Genomic DNA, 14474 nt, shown 5'->3' on the forward strand with positions numbered 1-14474 from the left:
AGTAATCTGTGGACCGGCAACCTTGGCATCACCTAGGAGCTTATTAGGAAAGCAGTCCAGGTCTACTGAATAAGAGTTTACATTTTAATAAGATGACCATGTGAGTTGCATACACGTTACGGTCCGAGAAGTACAGCTTGCCATTCTGCCTCTAAATGAAGTGATTACATTTATTTTTGAAAGTAGTGTCTTGAGGACACACAGAAAGAAAAGACAGAGCAATATTAGAGTCTGGCAGAGATTTTTCACCTAGACAGATTTGGGAGGGGTCCTTGATGCCCCTAAAGTGATATAAAATATGAAAAATAGTATGTTTACATGCATACATGTGTTGGGGGGGTAGAAAGATGGCCTGTGTCTTTGATCAGATCCTCAGAAGTTTCGATGACCCAAAAAAGGTTATGAATTACTATTGTAAGGGCCCAATTAATGTGAAATTGCAAAGTGACGGCAGGTGGTGCGTTCCCCAATGCTTTCAGGGGCCAGGAAGGCAATAGTCCTTCTGATACGAAGCAGGTGGATCTGTGGTGAACTGAATGGGACAGAGCTGACTCACCTCAACTCATTCGAATGCAGTGTTGGTGGGGAGGGAGGCGGGTGGTGAAATCTCACCGGTGCTGATCAACTCTGCCTACAAGCCAAATCATTTTGGAGTCCTAGAAAAGAATATTGTGTCAATCATAACTCTTTGGGTTGCAGGTGACTCAAATTGGCTTTAACAAAAAGGGAATTTGTTAGCTTATGTAACTTTAAAGCCTAGGATTAGGTCTGGTTCAGCTCAGGCTTCAACCAGTGGCTCAAACGATGTTACCTGCCCTGGTTTCTTGCTGTTTCTCAGCACGGCTCTGCTGTCCTGATATTGCCTCAATTCCTTGGCTCCTCCATCATGGAAGGAAGATGGCTGGAGTAGCTCCACGTTCAAGTCCAGCAGAAGTGGCTCAAAGTCCACGTAGCATTGAGTCTTTCTGTCTCCGATTAGCCTGACTGGGACCATATGCTTGTATCCGACTTAATCGCTGGTGCCAAGAGAATATGATGCTCTGAGGGGCTAATCCTGGGTCATATGCCTCCTCTGGGGCTGGAGGTGAAGTCAGACCCACTGGAATAACATGAATTGAGAGTTGGAACAGGGAGGGGTCCCGGATGATAACCTGGGGCTGTTACGGAAACTATAGTGAATGGATGTTGAGTGTCAAAAAATATCCTGAATATTTACTACAAGCTTGGAGTTTTAGAATGTCTAAGGACACACACGATCTCAAATTTCTCAGTTCCTAGTTGTGTGTGACCTTGAGCAAATGACAATATTAGTACACCTTGGTTTCTTCTTCTACATAATGAATTACTATTAACCACCTTGAGAGTAATATTGTGTGTAAAATACCTAAAAACAGTGCCTGATGCATACTGGGCACAGAGTAAATAGCTGATGAGAACGACTAACAATAAATGAGTCCTGGAAGAATATATGCATTTGGCTAAAGCTTGAAATATGGTTAATAGTGATATTCTTTGACTAATCTCAATCTGAACTGCATATATAGATTAATATTTCCTAATGTGCTCAAGAATTGAGTCTGTCTGTGTATTTGGGTTACACACAGGCTATTTCTCCATCGTAGTCTCCTTAACCTTTGATTTTAGTTATTATTGAAAAATTATCTTGCTTTAGACTTTAGTTTTGAATGTATAGTATGTGGACTAAATGTGTGAATTAGAAGTTACAGTATGGATGAATTATTTTTAAAAAAAGGCTTTAGAAAGAAGTGCTGTATTATTTTTCTTTTGTATCTTTGATACCCTTTAATCACCCAAAATCTGATGGGGGTAGGGGGCAGGTAACAAAAGGCCAGTTGGGAAGCTGGTGGTTATTGTAAGGCAATGTAGAGCTATTGGTTCATACTCTTAACTCTTAGAGACACTTCTGCGGTCCTTGAAGATACTCGAGATTAGTGGGTGAGGTTCAGGTTTACCTCAAGAGACCCATTAGACTGTGGGATCATTCCCAGTTCTGTCTAAGATCTTGAAATTTGAAGCTGACTTTGGCCAGACCGTAGGTCCTCCCTGTCTGTTTGGCTCTCACCGGAACCAGAGGGCAACCCAGTTAACTGTGGAGGTACAAGGTGAGTATCTTGGGAACCTACCAGGTTAGCCTACCTGGTGTTCATTTTCTGGCATCACAGCCTCCCTCCATTAAAAGCAAAAACAAAACCTTGGGGGGATATAAGTGTCTCCAGAGACAGAAGGGCATTTTGGCAGTCCAGAGCACCCTGACTTTAATTAAACTATGAGTTTAGAATTACAGTAAATTGAAACTAGAAGGAATCTCTCAGAGATCCAAGTGTCTGGCCCTGCCCCTTATTTTACCAGAGAGTTTAAGGGGGTTGCCCAGTGGTCGTCACTGTATTAGGGCATCTTGTCCAAAAATACACCGTTCTCCCAGCCCCTGCCATGGATAGACATATATACATTTGCCACAAGATTGAATTAGGTAACGTCATACTTAGATAACAATCTAAAAAGATGAGGGCATGTATGTAGCAAATCCAGTTTTTGATTTTTTTTTTTACCCTTGTTATTTTGAGGTCAAGAAATAAGTTGGGCTCCCAAGTAGGATTTCATATACAAATAGCTTTAGGAAGATTAAGTTCCTTGCCTATTTGCTTTCATTAGACCACATCCTGGGCTGTGAAATATGGTACCAACATAGAAAGAAGGTGATATGGATACAGAAGGGGAGATACCTAAGGTATCTAAGGTACTAAAACTTATCTTTTTGTCTCTAAAGACTATAAGCACAACTTTGAACGTTTCTATCATGAAGAGTTTACTGAGAAGTGCAAGCAAGTGTTCGTTATTTCTAAGGAATCAAACAGAACCTTCGAAATCTTGGAGAGATTTGCCTTAAAGGATGCGGGATTTGATTTTAACGGTGCTGCAGCAGGCTCCAGTTTAGACTCTCTTCTCAGGTAAGATGTCAAGAAATCGCCAGGCTTTTCATTAGACTTGAGCAAAACAGCCTGTCTTGAGTGAATGTGATCCCTCAAATTTCAGCTGTCTTCCCCCACCTCCCCTTTTCTATGCCCATCCTTTCCTGCAAGAGAGGCCCCTGAAAAGTTACCCTTGGCTTAGAATTTCCTTATCAGATATCTCTCTGCATTTGCAAAGTTTTCCTGGCTATTTCACTTCCTTTCTTCTGGTCTCCTCAAGGAGGAGGGCAGAGCTTACCTTCCCCCACCCCGATCTAAGTTGGTCTAAGTAATTCCTGACAATGATGGAGTGACTTTAAGGGGAAGAAATTAGATCAGGAAATATGAATAATGCATCTGTACAGTGTTGTAGGTTTTACAAAGTGCTTCCACATACATCATCAGCTCATTATTAATTACATTAAGATATTCAGCTAACACTTACTGAATGCCTACTCTGGGCCACATTATTATTTGTGTTTGTGTCTGGAACTGAGTTATCTTACCCAACGTGTGCACTCCCTCATTGTTTTATCCAGTGTCCTCCACATTAAAACCTCTATCTCTCTATCTCTCCCCACCCGGGCTGGTGGCATACTCTGTTCACCATCTCCAGGCAGGAAGAGGCTGGGGTGGGAAGTAGGACTGGGGTTGTCTACAGTGTCCCTCTCTGTCTCATCTGTAGAAATAGGGAGATTCTTGAGATAGTTTTCTTTCTTCCGCCCTCATCCTCCTCCTCTTACCACAGATCACCTTTATTCTGTGAGTTTTGTATTTTGAAAGAAACCCACCATAGCGGCGGGGATGGTTCAGCCCCTCCACCTCCACATCTCCATCACCTTTGCCCCAGTCTCTGCACCCGCCATTTTAGCCCACTGAGGGGTAGAGCTACCAACATTTTTGTGGTTCCGGGAACTCGTGCCAAGAGGAAGACAAGTTATTTGGTTAATACAACATGGAGCTCAGGCAAGACTTTTAAAACTTAACAGGGGTTTGAATATATAGGTCATGTGTTAAAAAAATCTTAGGTTTGAATAGGCAAATCCATTGAGATAGAAAGTAGGTTAGTGGCTGCGTGGGTATGAGAGAAGAGGAGAAACAGGAAATGACTCCTAGTGGGTCTGGAGGTTCTTTAGGGGGTGCTGAAAATGGTTTGGAATTAGTGGTGATATTTGTACAACCGTGTGAATACAGTGAAAACCACCGAGTTGTTCACTGTAAAATGGTGAGTTTTCAGTATGTGAATTATATCTCATGTAGGTTATAATTTTGACTATTTCAGAGTAGATGAGACCTTTGATGATTTTTATTGCAACGAAACGAGTCCAACTGCGCCCAATTAAATACAATAATGAAACAAATCCTTTGAAATTAGGTATGTGGAAACAGGACTTTGCCATTTGAAAACAATGCTTTGTATTGTAATTTCCTGAATCACATGTATAGGTAACAGAAAGGGGTATTCTTTTGACGTTTCAAAGCATTGTCTTAACAACTGACCATCTAGAACAATAGCCACAGATTGCTTTGCAGTGTTTTCATTTTCTGTTTGTTCTTAAGAAGAAATCATTCAGACCCTAGCCTAATTATGTAGACGTATTACATTTGTATTTTTCCTTTGTCGGTTTTACCTGCTAAGTACCAGGGAGTGTTCTAGACTCAGGGGATATAGCAGTGAACAAAGAGACAAAACCCCCTACCTCCACAGAGCTTACGTTATGGAGCTAGGCAACAAACAAGGCAAATACGGAAACCATGTAATAGGTTTGACGCCATTAGTGCTATGGAGCAAAATATAAAACCTTGAAAGGGAATAGGCTATCTAGTAGATGGTGGCATTTGGCTAACTACTGGAAGCAGGTGAGGGAGCAAGCTGTGCAAATATGGATTGGACAAGCATTCCAGACAGAGGGAACAGCAAGTGCAGAGGTCCTGAGGCTGGAGGAATGGCAGGGAGGCCAGGAAGCTGGAAGGAAGTCAGGGCTGTAGGGAGGGCGGTAGGGAATGAGGACGGGCATGTAATGGATGGGGGGAGGGTGTAAGTCTTGTCTGGTCTCACACGTAAGGAATTGAGCTTTTTACTACTTTTACCACAAAGCAGTGACATATGTCACTGATTTTGACAAGCTCACTCTGGCTGCTTGGCTGAGGAGAGACTAAAGAGGGCAAAGGTGGAGGTAGGACACAAAATCAGATTCTGTCATTCAAATTTGATGGCGAAGTAATGAAAGCAGTAACACACTCCTAATTCATAATAATGGAGGTAGATTTCTTATGGAGTAATTTCTGCTTAATAACTCTAACCTGCTTCAGGGTTCCTATTTTAATGGATCTTCAGACTGATCCTCTGGCTTTGCCGAACCCAAATGTCAGGCTTATTTATTTGATTTGATTCACTCATGCAACAATTTATGATCAGTTACTGTGCCAGTCACAAGCTAGTAACGAGTAAGGTGAGGCTGGTAACTGCCTCCATAGAACTTCCATCCATAAAAAGTCACGAGGCACAGATTTATTAAATCACAAGTGTGTAAGGAACAGGGTTAGAGTCTGTATGTAGTGATACCAGCGGACCAGGGAATCCTCTGCATATCTGGAAGTTCTTCACTACAAAAGTTAAACAGCTGTGCTCACGCCAGTTCAGAGAAATCACGTTTCTGCAGAACTAGGAGCTAAAACACCCGGTAGAGGACCAGGCTGCGTCTTGGTGAGTTACTAACAATTGTGGCAATTTCCAGTGTCATGGTAATCAGGATTCATGGGAATCCCTGGCATATGAGCACTTCTATTTTTTATTTTTTCCTGATACAATGTTATATGGAGGACCAGTCTGGCAATGGTGGCTGTGACATCAGGAAGGGATCAGCAGGACAGATACAAGGGCCATAGACTGGAGTGGTAGAGTCTTCCTCCCTGGGCCTTTGGGCAGGCCGACCCCTTGATGAACCCCAGGTTAATATTGGACAACCCTAGGATCTGTGTAGCTGGAAGGGCCTTCCAAGGTTACCATCTCTCTACTGTTCTAATTTTACATAGGACAGCTAAAGTCCAGAGGGCAAATAACTTTCTTGGAGCCAACTGAGGCCAAAGTTGAGACTAGCATTTCATATCTCTTAGAGAGAGATTGCAAGAAAAAATTTTCTCCCTCCTCCTTCCCTCCCTCCTACCCTTCCTTTGTAAGTATTCTTGACTACATTTTACCCCTTTATTTTTTCAGAATAAATCCTCTTCCAGTTTACAAGTCTATTTTGCTCTTGTCTGGAGAACGTGGTTGTGGGAAGTCTACTCTGATCGCCAGCTGGGTGAATTATTTCAAAAAGAAACATCCCAGCATGTTGATGATTCCTCATTTTGTGGGCAGCACTTGTGAAAGCAGTGACATCATGTCCGTGATACATTACTTCATCACAGAATTACAGTACAAAAACTATGGTACTGGAATCAAGCCTTTAACTTTGGCAAATTTTATTAGAGATTAGATATTCTATCTGCTGTTGCTATAGCTGTTTTCATCTTGTTTCAATGTAAACCCTGCATTGTCTCCTTTACATAATCCACCCACCTCTTCCCCTCACAGAACTCAATTTCCTTCTTTCTTTTCTTACTTCCTTCTTTTACCAAACATTACTTGAGTACCTTTATGTGCCAGGGGACTAAATAGTGGGGAGGCAAGAGTGACCAAAATGAACAAAAGTCCTTACCCTCGTGGTGTTTTTATGTTATTAGGACGAGGGAGACAGAGTTCACCAACTAAAAGCATAATATAGAACATTGGATTGTAGATTCTATGAAGAAAAATAAAACAGAGTAAGAAGGGAGGCAGTGTGCGGTGTTGTCAGAACTGTTAGGATTTGAAAAGTGTGGTCTGGGGAAGCCTCGCTGAGAAAGGGATGTTTGAATACATACCTGGAGGAGGGAGCCAAGCAGAGAGCATTCCAGTCCAGGGAAGCAAGCGCAAGGCCTCCAGGGCAGGCTGTGCCTCGCAACTAGTGCTCCTCCTGTTGGATTCCGTAGCTATTTCTTGAGCACATACTCACGCGCTCATTCAGTCCCTCATTACGGAGTATTTATTGGTTGCTTATTCTGTGCCAGGCACTTCCCTGGGTTCTGGGGATGTCCGCCTCAGGCAAATAAGGTCAGGGCTCCCACAGATATGATGTTCTAGTTGAGAAAGGCAGGTAACAAACAAACAAGAAACAAATAGTGATAAACGCCATGAAGAGTGATGTGATAAGGTGACAGGGTGCTAGTTGGGTGGAGTGGCCCGGGGCTGTGTCTCTGTATTAGAATAACTCTAGCTGTGGTGACAACTAAGTCCTGTTTCAGTGGCTTCTTGAATGAAGTCTATTTCTCACTCACGGAAAAATCCAGTAAGGGGTTCCTAGTTAGGTAACAAGTGGCTTTCCTCCATGTGGTGATTGGGGGACATAGGCCTTTTCCATCTTGAGGCTTTATCATCCCCTAGGGTCTTAGGGTCCTCTGCCTCTGGCTAGAGGAGGGGGAAAAAGAGGGGAAAGACACACACCTGTTCCTTCAATGCCTTGGCCTGGCAATGATTCAGATCGCTTCCACTGCCACTCTTTTGGCAAGAACTTGGCCATTGTGGGCCCACATGGCCACACTAGGAGTCAAGTGGGGACAGAAAGCTAACCCCACCCCAGAAGGGGGAGCATGGACTTTTGCAGGACAAAAGTATATCTCTGCTATACTCTGTGGAGATCTCACGGACAAGGAGGAGCTAGCCGTGTGGAGATTAGAATGTTCCAGGTGGAGAGAACAGTTAAGGTAATACAGGTCCTAAGCCAGAAACAAAGGTGAGTTAGAAAGGGAAAGCAGGCCCATGTGGCTGGCACGGGGAGCCCTACCGGATGGGGCAGGAGGTGAAGGCCAGGCCACTTAGGGTCTGGGCTTTGTTGCACGGAATGTTAGGTTCAGATTCTGTTGAGTCCAGTGGGAGGCCAGTGGAGGATCTTAACTGGGGGGGGGGGGGTGATGAGATTTGATTGATATTTTGAAAAGATGAAAGGCAGTCTGATGTATGGAAAATGGATGTAGGGAGCAAGTATGGAGGCTTGTTAGAGACTACTGCAGTGGTCCAAGCACGCGATGACGGGAGCTTGGGGACAGCAGTAGCTGAGGAAGTGGAGGGCTTTCGCTGGACTGAGCATCTGCTGAGGAATTGAATGTGGGGCTTGAAGGACAGGAGGAGTAGAGGACAGCTTTGGGAAGCTAGACAGATGGTGGGGCTGTGTACTGAGACGGGACATTACCAGTGGGGTGGGGACAGCAGGTTTTGAGGGGAATCAAAAGAGTTCTGCTTTGGATGAGAGATAGTTAAGATGCAAGGTGTCTGCGGGGAATGAGAACAATTATGTGGGATCTACCTGTGTTCTAGGAGCAGTTGGGGAGCCCGACTTCTACTTATTAGCCGTGTGAGCTTCGGTGAGTTACTTTAACTCTCTGTGGCTCTGTGTTCCCGTTTGTAAAATGTGGATAATAAAAGAAATGTCTTTAGGTAGTTGAGAAGATCAAGGTAAAGAATAAAAAATAAAGACGCTTAGTCCAGTGCTTGGCATAGAGTAAGCACTGATAAGTATCAGCTATTATTATTATTGGGTGTCTGCTGCGCACTTGCATTTGTATTTGTATTTGTGTCCGGCTCTGCCTGCTTTTGGGAACTCATCCTTCTCACATGAGGCTTGTACCCAAGCGTGCGTTTGGGTATTGAGTGGGTATGTGGGGCTCAGAATCAGTTTTGATGAACGTGTATTATCTCTATATGATGGGGCAGATATTTGAGCTCCTGTATGTGTGTGTGCACGCGCGTGCATGTGTGTGCGTGTATGCTCACACATGCGAGTGTCTGTGAGTAAATAGGGCGAACACGTGGGCATGCGTTCTCTGTGGTTGCATTTCTCAGGGTGTGTAAAGTGGGTAAAATCAAAATCAGTAGCAGCAGGTGTGACTGGTTCTAGATGACAACCACTGATCCTACTCAGCCACAGCCCCAAGGGAGTTCAGTCTGGCCAGGCTGAGGAGGTGAGCTCAACCGAACCTGCCCAATTACGATTTTATTCCCAAAGTGAATTGTGATTTTAATGAGTGTGTTTTTAGATACTGAAAGCTCCTGATAAAAACAGCTGCTGTCTTCAAAACAAACAGGTTGACAAAGTAGAATCAATTCAGGAACAGCCTATGAATCGCAGACACTCAGGCGACACCTTGTGTCCCTGAAAGAACACCCCCCACTTCATTAAAAGCACGAGGCCCATGGGAGGGGCTGTGGTTCTGCACTTGGCCCACCTGCGTCTCCCAGCCTGGCTCTGCTACTTACTAGCTGTGTGCTCTTGGGCAGTTTGCCTAAGCAATGTGGGCCCCAATTTCTCATCTGTAAAATGGGGGTGGGACTAATGGTATGTACACAAAGCTGTGTGAGGAGTAAGAGATACTGCAGGTAAAGAACTTAGAAGAGTCCCTGGCACTGTTGCTGTTCCTGTGATTGTTGTTGCAGTCATTATTATTATTCCTCACTGAGCTGCAGAAGGAGGCAGAGAGCGGGGGACTGCTCAGGGAAACAGTTCTGTTCGTTAGCTAGACTCAGGGAGGAGGCCGCAATGCGGGAGAGGTCGAGGCTGAGGGGAAGCCGGCTCTCAGCTTGGCCGCCCGAGCCAGGAAGCTGGGTTTCGCCTGGGTGAGGGGGATGTGGGCAGAAGGGGAGGAGCTGCCGCTGAGAACACAGCTGGCCGTGAGGTCAAGTGCTTGGAGCACATTGCGGCTCCTTTTGCAGAGCGGGTCCCGGTGGCCGCCTCAGCTCTAGCTCCTGTGGCATCCTCTCTAGAAGGGACACCAGAACGCCCCCTGCAAAGCTCACATTTCTGCTCCTCTGCCCTCACCGCTGCCTGCCTGGATAGAGGGATCTTGCAGAGAGAACTGCCTGGAGTCCGCTCTCCCCACTCCCACGCCCCTCTCCTGCCTTGCAGGCCGCTGATGTTCTTTCTGTGGCACGCTTCACAGAAGGTCAGGGGAAAGCCACTGACTTTCTTATTTACATGTTTCCTCACCCTGTTACCCCCATAGCCCGTGGCAGCTCGAAGAACAGTGAGTTCCATTTACTGAACTGGCTTTCTGAGTGTCGGGCTCTGTGCTAAGGGCTTTATCAGCATCTTGTTTAATGCTGGCGGCATCCAGCATTCTCGCCCCAGATAAAGAGGCGGGCTCAGAATGGCTGGCTCACACAGCTACGTGTGGGCAGAGCAGGGGTTCAGACTCAGGTCCCTGCCAAGCTCCAGGCCCCTCGTCCTCATTACTGTCCTGTCTTGCCTCCTTGAACCAACAGAGGGACATTCTGCTCTTTTGAATGATTTCCATCGGGGTCCTCTCCTAGCATCAGTTCCCAGGAGAGTTTGCACTCAAATCAGTGATGTGGAGTGGGCAGAGATGCTAACAGGACTTGCTGGCAGGGCTTGCCAAGCCTTGTGCCCTAGGCCGGGCTGACTTCACCAGTGTCTCTGACCCTTTGCACCATGGGTTTGGTCTCCCTGGGGCAGCCAGTCACTTCTGTCCCTCCTTGTCTGTCTGCTTCTGTTTGCTTCTACTGGAAGGCCCCTCCCTTTTCTCAGGTCAGTTGAAATCCTTCTCATCCCTTAAGCCCTATTCTAAAGAACATGCTCTTGGGGGGCCTGGCTGGCTCAGCCAGTGGAACATGTGATTCTTGATCTCAGGGTCATGGGTTCAAGCCCCATGCTGGGTGCAGGGATTACTTAAAAATAAAATCTTTAAAAAAAATAATAAAGAGCACCCTCTCAATCAGAGAGCCTGATGGGTAACTCTCTCCCTCACCTCCAACTTTGACCAATTGGCAAGGATAGCCCTAGTCCCATTGTATTCTAGTTTATGTTGGTGTCTCCCTGCAAAGACTAGTAAGCTGCTTGTCCTGGTCTCCCAGGACTTATACATGGTCCTGTCATTATATGTGTTACTGTACCCCTTTATAGTCCTGGGAGTGCAGGGAGCCATGTCTACGGCACAGAAAAGTTTCTTTTTCCAAACAAGAGAAAAAGCTTAGCTTAAAAATAATAAACACATTATACTCATGCATATAAACAACATCAAAAATAACATATGTCTTTGAGCAATGTCTGTGTTATTAGACATTGTCACATTCAGTGCTTGACCCAGAGCCTGACTGATATAGAAGGTTCTCAATAAATCCTTATTGAATGGCAAGAGATAACACTGCCCAAAACTGAAAAAAATCAGTCAATCACTAAGTCACTTTGTTACAAAGTATTTTGAAATTGTATCCATTGACTTTTTTTTCTCTCCCCATAAATTTACCTATTCTGACCAGGCCTTTGAACACTTGAGATGTTACCATTTAAATTAGGCAATAGGCCACTGTCATTGAGTAGAGACAGTTCGGCCCTAACAGAATAAAGAGACATGTTTAGGATCGTTTTCCACTCCTGGTAATTCTGACTATCTTCAATATTATTTTGAGGAAAAATAATTCAAATCACCCCAAATGGGATTTTAAAAACACTGAACCAGTGCTTTCCTTTGTGTATTTAGAAGTATCTTCCTTGAGGGTTTTTTTTTTTTTTTTTTTTTGCCTGGAATTATTTTTTTGCTGACTATTCTGAGTAATACTATGCTTTATGATTGTCAGCCTGTGTGTATTTTCTGAGGTTCATTCACCACCGTTTTGTCACTTAGCCTCTGTGTCAGCTTCATGCAGGAGGAGAGCAGCACATGCCTTCCGCATATGACTGCTGATGAATCGTACGCACCCGCGGTGACCTACACAGCTTGGAAACTCAAAAGCAGTAATCTTTAAATGATGACGTGTTGTTTGCAGGAAAGCTATTAGCAAAATCGGTGTTTTTAAAGCTCCCACTGATCTGTGTTCAAGTTTCTTCACCTTCCTAGGCCTGTTTCCTCACCTACAAAATGAGGGTTTGGACTAGACTACATGTTTTCCAGAATCCCTCCTGCTCTAAACTTTGGTTACTTAAGGCTCAAAGTCTCGATATTGCCCATACTTTAAAGATTTGGAAAAAAAAACCAAAAACACCCAAAAACCTAAAAGGATGAAGCACCAAGATTAACTGTTCTCTTTCCATTCTTGAAAAATATTTTATTGTGTGACACAAGCACAAACCATCTTTTTTTGAATTTTATTTTTTCTAAATAATCTCTACACCCAATGTGGGACTTGAACTCACGACCCTGAGACCAAGAGTTGCACACTCCGCTGACTGAGCCAGAGAGGTGCCCCTATCTTTTTTGATTCCTTCTCCTCCTTTATGTCTCACATTCATATATAACCTTCAAGTCATTTATTTTATGGTCATTTGCTAATATAAAGATATCTTTAAAAATCAATATGTCCAGTTGTAAAATAAATAAGTCCTGGGGATGTTATGTATAGCATGGTGACTATAGTTAATAATACTGTATTGTGTATTTGAAAGCGGGTAAGAGTACATCTTGAAAGTTCTTATCACAAGAAAAAATTTTTTAAAATTCTTTTTTAAAAAAATTTTAAGTAGGCTCCATGCCCAACATGGGATTTGAACTCACAACCCTGAAATTAAGAGTCACATACTCTACAACTGAGCCAGCCAGGAGCCCTGAAAGAAATGTTTTTGTACCCGTGTGGTGCTGGATGGTAACTAGACTTATGGTGGTGATCATTTTGTAGTGTATACAAATATCGAATCATGTTGTATGCCTGGAATTAATGTAATAGTATATGTAATCTCTACCTCAATAGTAAGAAGACCCCCACTACCCTCTACTACTATGTAAAAGAGAAAGATAAAGTAATTTATTATAAAATAACATGTTTTTCAATATGTAAACGCTCAGACATGATTCCAACGGAGGCCACAGTGGAGTAGGCAGGTGCGTGCCTCTCTATGGAGAATGACCATGGAAGCGATAGCTGTCAGTGCAGACGGGCACAGGTGTGTTATAGTCAAGGTTCAAGCATCGTGAGCAATATTCCCATGAGGGTTGTGATTTTCTGAAGTGGTGAACAAATCGTGGTATCATTTCAGATGAAGCAATATATAATCTTCCATTGCTTTATATGGTAGTTGTATTCCTTGAAAATTCTATGTGTTTTAAATCTCTGCAAATTACTTTACGTTCCCAGGAAAATGGAGTTGGTTTCTAGGTGAGGTAATTAGTAAGGTAATGAGTAAAGTGTAAGTAAGTGTTCTGTGACTGACAGGACATTTGAAAGTCAGGTAGACCCCAGGACACACCTTCCTTGTGCGTGACGGTCCTGTGTTGTAGGATGTCTAGAATCCCCGGGCCTCCCCTGTTGAGTTCCACTGCGCTCATCAGCTTCCTGTTTTTTGAGTGTTCATGTACTTTCCCACCTCCAGACCTTCACCTATGCCTTGTCTTGCTTGCTCTACCCTTGCCCTCATCTCTGCTTGTGCATTCTCCAAGGCTCATCTCAAATGTCTTCTGCGCGAAGCTTTTCCTTATTGTGACGGTTCTGCATCAAACTCCAGTAACCTTCAGACTCATATTCTGCCTTCAAAGGTGATTATTTGTGTACAGAACCCATTTTCACTTCCCTTAACTCCTTGACTTTATATTCTAGATCATTTTATTTCCTCTGGGCGGCTAGCACAGCACCTTGCACGTAACAGGCAGCCAGGAAGTAGTTGTTAAACATAATTACTCTGAATGCTTCTAACAGAATCTTAATGCATCTGAGAGACTAAATCTATTAAAGCTTCTTTGCATAACTTGATTTTCTAGATTCTAATATGCCTAAATTTCTATGGGAAATGTTGCCTTTGAAAAATAAAAGCAAGATCAAAGTTGTATGTAGTAAAATGCCCTTAGAATTTTAGGTAATTGAGGGGCAGTGCCTGGGTGGCTCAGTTGGTTGAGTGGTTTCGGCTCAGGTTGTGATCTCAGGATCATGAGCTCGAGCCCGTGCTGGGCACAGAACCTGCTCAAGATTCTCTCTCTCCCTCTGCTCCGCTCCCCCCATCCCCCGCACATACATTCTCTCTCTCTCTCTTTCTCTAAAATAAATGAATCTTAAAAAAAAAAAAAGAATATTAGGTAGCTGATTACAATTTTGGGTTGCTACTACTATGTCACTTAATCAGAGTCTAAAAGTTGGTCCTCTATTACATCCTATACCCTTTGCTGGTTCATTACCTAATTCTCCCTGATAATTTCCAGAATCCAAGGTCTGGGGTCCGCCATTGTGGGTAGAGTAATTTAGGATTGGTTATGTCAGGTTTAATGTGGGCAAGGAGCGAAGAGCCTAGGCACTGGGGGGAGATGACGCATGCGTGCACTGCTGGACCCCCCAGGGTGGTGGCTGTGGCCCCTAAAGAGCCCCCTGACATTACAGAGCTGCAGAAACTTCGCAGACCATGTAGTCTGGCTTCTCTTTCTCCCCATCTAACTCTTCATAACATGATCTATTTTTGCATTTTGGAGAACGAGAGTAATGCTTTGGATCATACA

The 14474-nt window shown here is 43.9% G+C and overlaps 1 protein-coding gene across 1 annotated transcript in view; it reads left to right on the forward strand.

The window, feature by feature from the left end:
- The window catches only part of LOC113255961 (putative tetratricopeptide repeat protein 41), a 36981-nt gene that overhangs the window by 7899 nt on the left and 14608 nt on the right, over nucleotides 1-14474 (forward strand). The window contains exons 4-5 of the mRNA XM_044384481.3: nucleotides 2789-2969; nucleotides 6187-6401. Coding sequence (XP_044240416.2) covers nucleotides 2789-2969; nucleotides 6187-6401 — 396 coding nt within the window. The remainder of the gene's footprint in view (nucleotides 1-2788; nucleotides 2970-6186; nucleotides 6402-14474) is intronic.

This window comes from Ursus arctos, unplaced genomic scaffold (assembly GCF_023065955.2).
Source record: "Ursus arctos isolate Adak ecotype North America unplaced genomic scaffold, UrsArc2.0 scaffold_21, whole genome shotgun sequence".
Classification (NCBI taxonomy): domain Eukaryota; kingdom Metazoa; phylum Chordata; class Mammalia; order Carnivora; family Ursidae; genus Ursus; species Ursus arctos.